The following is a 12,024-nucleotide window of genomic DNA, read 5'->3' as shown; positions in this document are numbered from 1 at the left end:
GAACCACAAACATTCACCCCGTAGTTAGCTTCACTTGTACTTGTGCAGAGGGTGTGTGTGCCAGGTTGTGATGTAAAATGTATTTCGTATGGCAGGTCACCGTCCAGATATATGTTTGGAAGCCACTGCCCTGTGCTGGCTGCCCTAGCGCTCCTCTGTGATTTTGTTCATTGTGAAACAGATGAAGCTGGAGAGGCAGAAAGAGAAAACACACATGCCCTTACTCAAATTGCAAAGGGGTGTGGGCTTTGTTCAAGGGTGAAGGGCTTCACTGAACATGAATTTGGAGAGCCCTGTGTCCAAGTTTCATGCCGGAAGGAAGAGTCTGGTGGCAGTGTGGGAACAGGGAGGCCAGGGGTTTGGTGTCTCTCAAGTGAATGAGAAGACGAGCCACAGACTGGGTGAAAATCTCTGCAAAAGACACATCTGATAAAGGACTGTTGTCCAAAATATACAAAGAATTCTTAAAACTCCACAGTAAGAAAATGAACAACCTGATTCAAAAATGGGTACAGGACCCGAACAGACATCTCATCAAAGAAGACACACTGAAGACAACGAAGCATATGAAAATGTGCTCCATATCATATGTCACCAGGGAAACGCAAATTAAAACAGTGGCGAGATACCACCACACATCTATTAGAAGGACTAAAATCCAAAACACCAACAACACCAAATGCTGGCGAGGTTGTGGAGCAACAGGAACTCTCACTCATTGTTCATGGAAATGCAAAATGGTGCAGTCACTTTGGAAGATAGTTTGGCAACGTCGTCCAGAATTAAACATATTCTTACCATATGATCCAGCCATGATCCCAGCATTTACCCAAAAGAATAACAAAACTTATGCCAACACAACCCCCCGCCATGAATGTTTATATCAGCTTTATTCCTAATTGCCAAAACTTGGAAGCAACCAAGGTGTCCTTGAGTAGATGAATGAATAAATTACACTGAGGTATATCCACGCAGGGGAATATTATTCACTGCTGAAAAAGAAGAAGCTATCAAGCCATGGAAAGACCTAGAGGAACTTTCTACGCATATTACTAAGTGAAAGAAGCCAGTAGGAAAAGGCTACATATTATATGACTCCAACTATAAGACATTCTGGAAAAATCAAAAACTATGGAGACAATAAAAAAGGCAGCAGTTGCCAGGGGTTGGAGGGAGGAGGGAGGGATGCTTTTTGCGGGAGAGCACAAAGGATATATTTAGGGCAATGAAATTATTCCATGTGATGCTATGATGATGGATACATGTCATTATGCTTTTGTCAAAACCTAGAGAATGTACACCGCCAAGAGTGAACCCAAATGTAAACAAACTATGACTTTGGGTGATTATGATGTGTCAATACAGGTTCATCACTTTTAAGAAATGAACCACTCCAGGGGGCGGGGACATCCATAGAGGGGAGGCTGTGCACGTGTGAGGACAGGGGACATATGGGAATTCTCTGTACTTTCCACTCAATTTTGCTGTGAACTTAAAACTACTCCTAAAAATAAGTCTATTTATTTAAAAAAGAATACACAGCTCATATTACTAATAAAAAAGACAAGACATTAAATGCAGAGGCAGTTTGTGTAATGCTTTTGTTATTATTAAATAAAATTCGAAGAGTACATAAGGTCCCCAATTAAAAACAAAAAGACACCAGAACCAGAATTTTCAATCCAAGGTAGAATATTCCGAGTTTTAGCTCTCAAACCCTAAGTCAGTGTTTAACAAACTACAGTAGCACTTCCTTAATAGGTGAATTCAGTGGGTTTTAGCCAACAATGTTACTTAATAAGGAGAGAGATTAATCTGTGACACTTTGGTTTCTGTAGGGTGTGTACTGTAAGAGTTCCTGCCCTGCGCCATACTGCCCTACTGCTCGTGCTTTCATGGAGCCTACTCTCCGGCTGGGTGATTCAGAGAATAAACAAGTGAGATTACAAGAAGATTATTTTCGCTTCGGACATGTGATGGACCAAGCAAGGTATTGACAGTCCTTGGCAGCCTGCTTTGTTGGGAGAGGGGCATTGCACCTGAGGTCTGAATGCAGTGAATGGGCTCTAAATGCAAAGGTCCGGTGAAAGGAAAGTTCCAGTGGGTAGAATAAATGCAAAAGGCAGTGCCTCATGAGAAGACTGGGGCAAGCTGGGATTTGGAGAGTTAGGCGGGTGTCTGATCATGCTGACCTTGTGGAATTCTTTGAGACAGAAATATTCACCTTATGAAAACTTCAGTGTTTAAGTATATGTGTCCGGGGTAATGACGCTGAGATGGTGCCCACATTCTATTTTAGTGAACATGTATGCTTTGGTAAGTTTCACCAAGGTAGGAAATATATGAAGAGCAGCAGTGAAGGGTTGTGTGTGTGTGTGTGTGTGTGTGTGTGTGTGTGCGCCTAGAAAATAGGTAGAGTTCAGTTTATACCCACTACCCTGTGGGAGGGACATGAAAGGGGGAGGTCCTGTAGATGGAAGATATTCAGGTCCAAATTCAGGATTGAGGTCTGATATGGCTGAATGCCGAAGAGCTGAAAACTCACCTGGACGAGAGTAGGTCCAAGGAGAAGAAAAAGGAAGAGCCGCCTTGCACGGCATCCTTTCAGCAATGGGGACACGCATGGAGTCAGAATACTTCTAAAAATGGCATGTTCCATTCAGTGAGTCAGATATTCACCCAGTGATATTTTTAGTGTATTATTTACTTAGCAAAATGTTTCTTCTTCAAAGGAAAAAGGTACATTGCATATTTGTTCTAATTGCGTTTTTGTAATTTTGAGAGATTTTGTAGAATATCTTACCCTCTTATATAACAGTCCTTATATATTTTTTTTGCTAAAGATGCAATTGTAAAAAAGATAATAATAACCATAAAATAGTCTTTTGTAGCTCTGATAATCCAAAGTAAATCTTAAGACTCTGAACATTAATTATATATCGAACAATGTTTATTGTTAGTAAGAAAATTGCATATCTTGCTTCTAAACAAGTACATAGGTGGATATACACACAAATAGAACATGTATATTCACTATTAAAAGATGGAAGATGTGTCTAATCCTGAGGTACATTCAGTGGTTTAAAAAATAGCAGATAAATTTCCGTTTTACCAAATTAGACTTCCAAGAGGTGTATCATTAGAGAAGCCCGCATTTTTTGTTAGCCTAAAATTCTTTTAAATAGTCGGTTACTGCTGGTGTTGAAAACATGTGTTTCCCACACGTAAATACTCTTCCCGTAAGAAACGTGCAGGTCTCAAACACGTGCCCATTTCTTTTCTTTTTTTTTTTTAATGTTATACTACTTAAAACATTTTTCCTTAGGAAACCAAAAAAAAAAAAAAGTATAGAGAGGAATTATTTAGTTTTCTTTTCCTTTCCTCACTCTTAGTCCCCTCACTAAATGAGCTAACATTAAATTTGTGGGGTGGATACATGATACACAATAGCAATCCGGTTAATCCCTCCTGAAAATTGTGCTTTACCTTTGCCCATGGCACAGAGGGAGAAATCCGCTCTACCACATTCCTGGGCACACCGGCAATGCCTGCTTTCCCCCCTCCAGTCTCTGTTTATTGAAAGACTCATCACATCACAGGGTTTACCCTCACCCACTCACCTCTTCTCATCATTTCCGGTCCTCTCCGACTAATAAACAACCTCCTTCCTCCACCTTTAACTTCCCTAACAAATGGCCATCTTTCTTTGAACAGAAATTACACTTCTTATTTGAAAGAGTAAATTTTACCTTATACTTCCTCTAAGAAGATCCCAGCACTGTTAAGAATAAAGCCCATTATTTTTCAGCCCTCACATAATTCTCATTCTGAGGTTAAACCTAATTTCTAAAAACAAAGTTGAAAAAAAAAATAGATGCTTTAAGAAGAATAGGAATGTGGCTTACTTATGTATTCCAAAGACTATATTTTTGGACTCTCTGCAACAAAGGTCAAGAGAAAAGGAAAACTAAAAGATCTAAATGTGTTTGCATAAAATATTAAATAAGTAAGAAGTTAAACCTGATTTTTGCTGTCGAGTGAAGGCGCATAAATACTGAATTCGCCAAAGATTTTCAAATGCATCCTCTTTCAGAGTCTAAAATGCTAGGCACCCTCGTAGTTTGCGTGAAAATATTGCAACTGAGCTAAATTATTTCAAGCCCTCTAGCCGGAGTGTGGGGTGCAGCACGGGTAGGGTCACTACCCAGGCCATCCCTACCCTCCTGTGGTGTTCCCAACGGCTGGAAGAGCTGGGAAGCCTGTGAGGCAGGAGAAAAACAAGATGCAGGGCTGGCCTTGCGGGGAGAAGAGGAATTTCCACACACTGCCTTGGGTTTCATACGTCTCCAGATTTCAGGTTACCCCCTAAGAACAACTGAAAATTCTTACGGTTCCTCTGGCCCTTAAAAAAACAAACCGCCTGCCTTATTGGCCTGAGTACTACAAGTATTTGATGCAGTGTTTTTTCTTTAGGATGCACGTAGGTGGGGGAGGGTATGGCCATGAAGATTAAAAAAATAATAATAATACGGATCTGTGAAAACATGGTACCATTTTGTGTCATTAAAGACGCCAGAAAAACTGCAATGCTTAGGTAATGCAGTATTTTTTTCGCAGAGAGAGCACCTGAAAGGAAGCAGGTTTGGCTAATTTCACTAGTCCTGAGCAGCTGACATTTCTTGTGAAATTCTCAGGGCAGCATCTTAGGAACTACTCAAAGTTGCCAGCTCCCCAACGCCGGAGGGTGTGAAGACGGCGATGATGACAACAGAGAATGCATAGGAAGCGGCGGTTTTCTCTAAATTGCCCCCAGAATATCCAGAGACGGGTAACAGGGACACACAAAGAAAAACGCGTTTGGAAATAATCAGAGTGAGACGGAAGGGGCACGGGCTTGACATCAGCTAGCCTGCTCACCGTGTCTCTGTTCTACGGGCAGTCGTTTCCACCTTGTCACAGACATAGGGAATATTTCGACTGGAAACTTGGGGTGCTCCTGGTTTTCTCTTTGGTCTGGGTTGTTCAGCTACAATAGCGAGTGACCCATAAGGCGCGCTAGCTCAGGGCGAGATTTCAGGACGAGGCTGCTCTGGAGGGCGCTGGTGACCGAGACAGGGGGAGGGGACAAAGAGGAAGGGGAGGACTGGGAAGGAGGGGGAGGGGGTCTTGGGGGAGGGGACGGGGAAGGAGCGGGAGAGGGGAGGGGGGACGAGCGACGCAGGGGCGGGGCTGTGCCGAAGCTCTAGGGTCCCGGACCCGGTTTAGCACCAGCCCGGGGAGTGGCCGGATCGAAGGCGAGGACCCGGCCCCCGCTGAGTCCCACGGACCGTTACTCCGGCCCCCGCCCGGGGCGGGGCGCGCGGGGGCCCGGCGCCGCCAAACCCGCACCGCGGCGTCTCCAAACACCGCGGAGGAGGAAGAACAGACGAGGAAAAAGGACAAAACGGAAAACGCAAACGGAGGAGGGGGAATCCAGCCTCTCGGGCTTTAAACGGATGTCTCTGCTTTAGAGAAAAGGAGAAAGGGAAAAGGAAGAGAGAGCCCACGTGCCCCGGGAAGGTTGTTGTGTTAAAGCGCCACCTTCCGTCGGCCGGGGTGCGGCGGGAGCCGCGGGCAGACTCTGACGGCGCGCGGCGCCGGGGAGCGGCCGAGCCCCCGGGGGCGCGCCGGGGAGCAGCTGCGCCCACCGGGCGGGCCGGGCCGCACCCGCCGTCTCGGGCTGTGCGCGTGCCCGAGCGTGCGCCCGCGGCGAGCGAGCGCGCGCCTCGTCTGCTCACTCTGACCGGCCTCCCCCGGACCCGGCACAAAAGGGCGCCGGGCCTCTCCGGGGACCTGGTCCTCGGTTCGCTCCGACGTCGGGACTAGCCCGGTTCGCCCCGGGAGCGCCGGCCCGCCGCGGGGCCGTGCGCGGCTCCGGAGCATCCTGGGGAGAGGCGCATCTGTGCACACACGCGGATTTTTTAAAAATAACATATTTCCAGACAGGCCTCCTCCTCCCCCACCCCCCATCTTTGCAAAGCAGCCCCGAGGGCGGGGGAGGGGGAGGGGCCGCGGAGTTAATAAAGGCAGATGGGCGGAGCCGGCCCCCAGCCATTGGCTGGCCCGGGGAGTGATGTCACCCATATGACACCCTGATAACTAGTTGGGAGAGAGCCCTCAACTTTTTGCAGAAGGAGCGCGCGCGCCTGGGAGTGCTCGGGGTCCGGCGCTCGCGGCGGGAGCCACGAGCCGGAGAGAGGGGTCCCGGGCTGCTTCGACCGCCGCCGCCGCCTCTCCCGTCGCGGCCGCAGCTCCCCGCGAGCGGGCGGCCGTCGCCGCCGAAGCCGCCGCAGCCGCTGTGTGCAGCCTGGAAGGGGGGGCGGGGGGGAGGGGGGGAGCCGCGGACGCGGGGTGCCGAGGACTTTGCAACTTGCCCGGGAAGGTGGAGGGGCGAGAGGGGGAGGGGGAGCTCCGCACGAGACCGAGCGGCCCGGGTTGGAGCGCCCAGCCCCGCAGCGGATCATGGTGCAGCAGGCCGAGAGCTTGGAAGCGGAGAGCAACCTGCCCCGGGAGGCGCTGGACACGGAGGAGGGCGAATTCATGGCTTGCAGCCCGGTGGCCCTGGACGAGAGCGACCCGGACTGGTGCAAAACGGCGTCGGGCCACATCAAGAGGCCGATGAACGCGTTCATGGTGTGGTCCAAGATCGAGCGCAGGAAGATCATGGAGCAGTCTCCGGACATGCATAACGCCGAGATCTCCAAGAGGCTGGGGAAGCGGTGGAAAATGCTGAAGGACAGCGAGAAGATCCCGTTCATCCGGGAGGCGGAGCGGCTGCGGCTCAAGCACATGGCCGACTACCCCGACTACAAGTACCGGCCCCGGAAAAAGCCCAAAATGGATCCCTCGGCCAAGCCCAGCGCCAGCCAGAGCCCCGAGAAGAGCGCGGCGGGCGGCGGCGGCGGCGCGGGCGGCGCCAAGACCTCCAAGGGCTCGAGCAAGAAATGCGGCAAGCTCAAGGCCCCTACGGCCCCCGCGGCCGGCGGCGCCAAGGCCGGCGCGGGCAAGGCGGCCCAGCCCGGGGACTACGGCGGCGCGGGCGACGACTACGTGCTCGGCAGCCTGCGCGGGAGCGGCGCGGGCGGCGGCGGCGCGGGCAAGACGGTCAAGTGCGTGTTCCTGGACGAGGATGACGAGGACGACGAGGACGACGACGAGCTGCAGCTGCGGATCAAGCAGGAGGCGGACGACGAGGACGAGGAGCCGCCGCACCCGCAGCTCCTGCAGCCGCCCGGGCAGCAGCCGCCGCAGCTGCTGAGACGCTACAACGTCGCCAAAGTGCCCGCCAGCCCCACGCTGAGTAGCGCGGCCGAGTCCCCCGAGGGCGCGAGCCTCTACGACGAGGTGCGGGCCGGCGCGACCGCGGGCGCCGGGGGCGGCAGCCGCCTCTACTACAGCTTCAAGAACATCACCAAGCAGCACCCGCCGCCGCTGGCGCAGCCCGCGCTGTCGCCCGCGTCCTCGCGCTCCGTCTCCACCTCCTCGTCCTCGTCCTCGTCCTCCTCGTCCAGCAGCAGCAGCGGCAGCAGCAGCAGCAGCAGCGGCGGCGAGGACGCCGACGACCTGATGTTCGACCTGAGCTTGAATTTCTCCCAGAGCGCGCACAGCGCCAGCGAGCAGCAGCTGGGGGGCGGCGCGGCGGCCGGGAACCTGTCCCTGTCTCTGGTGGATAAGGATTTGGATTCGTTCAGCGAGGGCAGCCTGGGCTCCCACTTCGAGTTCCCCGATTACTGCACGCCCGAGCTGAGCGAGATGATCGCGGGGGACTGGCTGGAGGCGAACTTCTCCGACCTGGTGTTCACGTATTGAGAGGGGCGCCCGCTTCTCGCTCTTTCTCTCGGCGGGTGCAGAGCAGGGTTCCTTGGGAGGAGGTCGTGGTGGTCGTAAGGAGGAGGGCGGGGGGGGAGGAGGTGTCGATGGTGGTGGCGGTAGGGTGGAGGGGAGAGAAGAAGATGCTGGTATTGATATGATGTCGTGACACAAAGAAATTGGAAAAGATGATGAAAATTTTGGTGGAGTTAAAGTGAAATGAGTAGTTTTGAAACATTTTTCCTGTCCTTTTTTTGTCCCCCCTCCCTTCCTTGATCGTGTCTCAAGGTAGTTGCATACCTAGTCTGGAGTTGTGATTTTTTCCCCCTCAAATGTGTTTTTGTAATTACTATTTCTTTTTTTCTGAAATTCGCGATTGCAACAAAGGCGGAGGGGCGGGGCGGGGGAGGGGAGGGAGGACCCGCTCCGGAAGGCGCTGTGTGAAGCTGGTCGGGCTTTGAAGTCTGGAAGACGCCTGCGGAGGACCCTTTGGCAGCGCGACTGTTAACGCTAGGGAGTTGGTTGGAGATGTGTTTTTTTTTTTTTTCCTTAAGAGATCTTAAAGAACTGGTGTTTTTTTTTTTTAAACAAACACAAAAAAAGGGACCATGGCAAATTTTTTATTTTATTTTATTTTTTTGGAGGGAGAAAACTGATGTCTTCTATGCATCCGATTCTTAACAAAACTGCAGGGAGCTTGAAAAAATGCAGACTGTACAAACGCTTACAAAAAAAAAAAAGAAAAAAAAAACTGTGAACTGACTTAAGATCAGAGTTTACTTTTCAGATCAAATTGTTTATGGTTTTACAAATGTGATTTCTACTTGCCAACTTTTTTTTTGTAACTTGTTCCCTATACCTCCTTGATTGAATACCAGACAGCCTAGACCTCAGTACAAAAGGTATTGAAACATTTTTGATACATAACAGACCTCAGTCTTTTTTAAAAATTAATATATTTTCAGGCGTATTTTTGTACAGTGAAAAGGGAACATTCTTGCTGTGTTTTTTCAGTAAGACTTTCAGGCACTTCTTCCCTTTTGATTTCTTTTTTTCCTCTGTTTTTTTTAGCATGCAAGTATGTTGGTACGTTACGTCCTGGTTTAAAAAGGATTAAAATTTTAAAATAATCCTTGCATCTAAAGGCCTTGTGGTTTAAAAAAAAGCAAACTTTTTTTTGTACAGCTATAGTAGAGATTTGTTCAATATTTGTAGGTAAAGATTTATTGAAAATGGTGATATAGACCTCAGAGCTGTTATCTTAGTTTAAAGATTGTATATGTACTGTACTATAGTAGGACTTTATGTATCTCATACGCTGTGATATGTGGATGGGGCCCCAGATGGAAGGTTTGAAACTGGATTCTCGATTTTTAGCAAAAGGAAAAAAAGGCACATAGTTTAAAAAGTTTCTCATTTTGTGCAATATAATCTAAATAAAGTACAGACCATCTGCATATTTTGTAGCAAATGGTGGCAAAGCAGACTCAATGCACTGTCGACATCATTGCCTGTTTTTTTTTTTTTTTTTTCTTTTTTGGTGCTGGAAGTCTGTATCTTGACAATTTTAATAAATCAGCTGGACCTGATAGAAACTCGCATCGCCCATAGTCTCTATGGAACTCATCCTGGCCGTTCTGTAGTCGCAGCACAGAGACAAGGCCGGTGTGTGCTCAGGTGGGAGGTGGCAGAAGAGGATCCCACACTCGGGGGCTTAGGCTGAAAGTGGTCAATGGGCAGGCCGATTTCTTTTTTCTCTTACTCGGTGGCCGGTTAGGAAAATCCGGGGACGCTTTCTCTCCGCCTGCCCTTTCCTCCCCACCCCACCCCCCCATTTCCTTTCTCACCTCCTCCTCCTCCCTGGCTGTCGCCCTTCTCTCCCTACCCATCCGGGCCGCGGGCGGGCGGCGCGGGCAGGCGCGGGGAGCGGGCCGGGCGGGGCGGGCTGGGCGAGGACCGCGGTGCCAGCGCACGGTCGGCGTCCTGCGCCCGCGGGGGTCTGCGTTCTCTGCGAGGGGCCGCGTCGGCGCTGCGCGTCGCGGTGACAGCCGCCCGTGGGTGGCCAGCGCTGAGAACGCTTGGATCCCTGCCGCTCTCCCTCCTTAGAGGGTGGGGACAGCCGTTTCCAGTTTTGAATTTTTTTTTTTTTTGACGCTGCATCTCCGCCTGTGCGCAGAGGTAGACGCTGGTGGGAGGCGCCGCTACCGTTCTTGACTTCGAGCGGTGACCGGCGCCCGGGAGAGGTGGTCGGTGTCCGTCTCTTTCCGGCGCCCCCTTGTCGGTGGGAGCGCGGGGCGCGGCGGGTCCAAGGCTGGGGAAGGAGGGCGCAGAGGGTTGGCCCAGGGCGGCGGAGGAACGTGGCACGGCCAGGCCCTCTGCGACCGGAGCCGCGGCTGCTGGGGTGTCTGTGTGCGCAGAGCTGCTGGAATGGGCCGGGGGAGGGGGGCCGAGGGCGCCTGCGTGGCGGCCGGGGACACAGGGGACCGAGCCCGGGTCCCGGGCGCCTGGGTCTCCCCGCCCGGCCGCCGCGTGCGCCTCGGCGCACCGCGCCCTGGGGCCTGGAGGCACGCGGGGACAGCCGCTCCGATGCCCCGAAGCCGCCGGGTGGGGAGGAGAGTCGCCGGGCTGCGGGGCGGGAGCGAGAAAGCCAACCCGGGTCCCCGGCTCCCTCGTTGCGCGCCGGCTCGAGGGCCGCCCTGGAACGTGCCTGGGGCGGAGGGCGCCTCGGGGAAGGTGGTTCGGCTTCTTGGTTGTTCTCCTCCTGTAGCTGCCGCCTTGGGGCTCGCTGGGAACTGTTTGCCTGGCCAGTCCACCCGCTTCTCCCCCCACTCTCGTTTTCCCAGACCCGGCCTGTATCTCCGGGCCCCGGCTGGCGCGCCCCTGGCTCTGGCTCACTTTCCGTGCCTTCCGCCCCTCTTTGCCCTGGGGGCCGCGCCGAGGGAGGCAGGGAGGCTGCGGGGAGGCCGCGCAGGGCCCCGAGAGCCAGCCCTCCAGCTCTGCCTCTCCGAGCGCAGGCGCTTGCCGTGGCTAATTGAAAAACTCGGTTCAAAATCATCACGACTCTCTTCGTAACCTACTGAATTGATTTACCAAGGTTTGGTCTCCATTTCTGCCGAGGTTTGGCAAGACCAAAGGGGAAGCGGCCACACACCACCGCTAGCTGTTAGGCCAGAGGGTCCCCGGCGCCCTTCGGGCCTCGCTCCCCCTCTCCCCTGCCTCTTTGGCCCCTGCTCTCCCAGCTCGGCCTCCCGCAGCCTCGCTCCTCTTCGCCGCGAGCCTCCACCCCAGACCCCACCCCTGCGATGCGAAGCCAGCGAGCTTTGGCAGTAGACGGACAGATTTTTTTTCTGTGGCTGTTTTCCTTTCTAGGAACCATCAGATTTCAGTAGAACACCGCTTGGGAGGAGAAAGCGCTGAGGGTGTTAACAAGGTTCTCAATATTAGAACTGGATTTCTGGAATTGTTTACCTTTTTTTCTCCCCCCCCCCCCACAAATGATAGACTGATGTAGTCGTTGGTGGGACATTCATTTTAGCCACGAATAATTGAACCAGCGGTTTACAATTGACACTTCTCTGTGCTGGGGATTTTACGTGGCGACCCTCTGCTGCAGTTCTAAAACTTGTTGAAAACACAAACCCGTTTATAAGACTGAGTCTATGTACTTTGAAAATCTGAAAACGTTGCATGTATTTTATGTTTCAATCATAGATGAATCGGACATTTTCTGTGGTGAGGTAGAAACTTTAAGTAAATTAGTAACATGTAATGATTTGGCTTCAGAATGGAAACACATAGTCTGGAAGAAAATTTTAAAAAGCTATGTAGCCTAAGTTCTTGATAGTAAAAGAAGAGAAAAACAGATGATCGGCGATCTAAAATTAAAAACCTGTTAGAACTCAGGACAGGCGCTTGAATGCGCTTTTAACAATATTTAAGGCTGTTTGATGAATGCATTGTGAAAGTCATTCGTAATGAATTCTTTATTGAATGTCTGAAACATAATATAATACACAAGGTATATTCTTGCCACTGGATAGTCTTCAATAAAAGTTTAATTGCATTTTTTTGGTCTCTTAAGTAAGTCTTATTTTGAACTAAGCATTGACAGAATATTTTTAAATAGTAACACGGGGCGGGGGCGGGGAGGCGCTGAGTGCACTGCAGCCTAGCCAG

The 12,024-nt window shown here is 51.4% G+C and overlaps 1 protein-coding gene across 1 annotated transcript; it reads left to right on the top strand.

The window, feature by feature from the left end:
* Positions 1-6,501: 6,501 nt before the first annotated feature.
* On the top strand, positions 6,502-7,848 carry SOX11 (SRY-box transcription factor 11). The gene has a single exon (XM_060169788.1). It carries the CDS (start codon positions 6,502-6,504, stop codon positions 7,846-7,848), a length of 1,347 nt encoding a protein of 448 aa, XP_060025771.1.
* Positions 7,849-12,024: the final 4,176 nt, after the last annotated feature.

This window comes from Lagenorhynchus albirostris, chromosome 13, assembly GCF_949774975.1.
Source record: "Lagenorhynchus albirostris chromosome 13, mLagAlb1.1, whole genome shotgun sequence".
Classification (NCBI taxonomy): Eukaryota; Metazoa; Chordata; class Mammalia; order Artiodactyla; family Delphinidae; genus Lagenorhynchus; species Lagenorhynchus albirostris.
Note: the sequence above shows the minus strand (reverse complement) of the source record. Positions and strands in the feature narration are given on the sequence as shown.

Coding starts and splice junctions, on each gene's coding strand:
- SOX11 (XM_060169788.1), top strand. CDS start 6,502: ATGGTGCAGCAGGCCGAGAGCTTGGAAGCGGAGAGCAACCTGCCCCGG.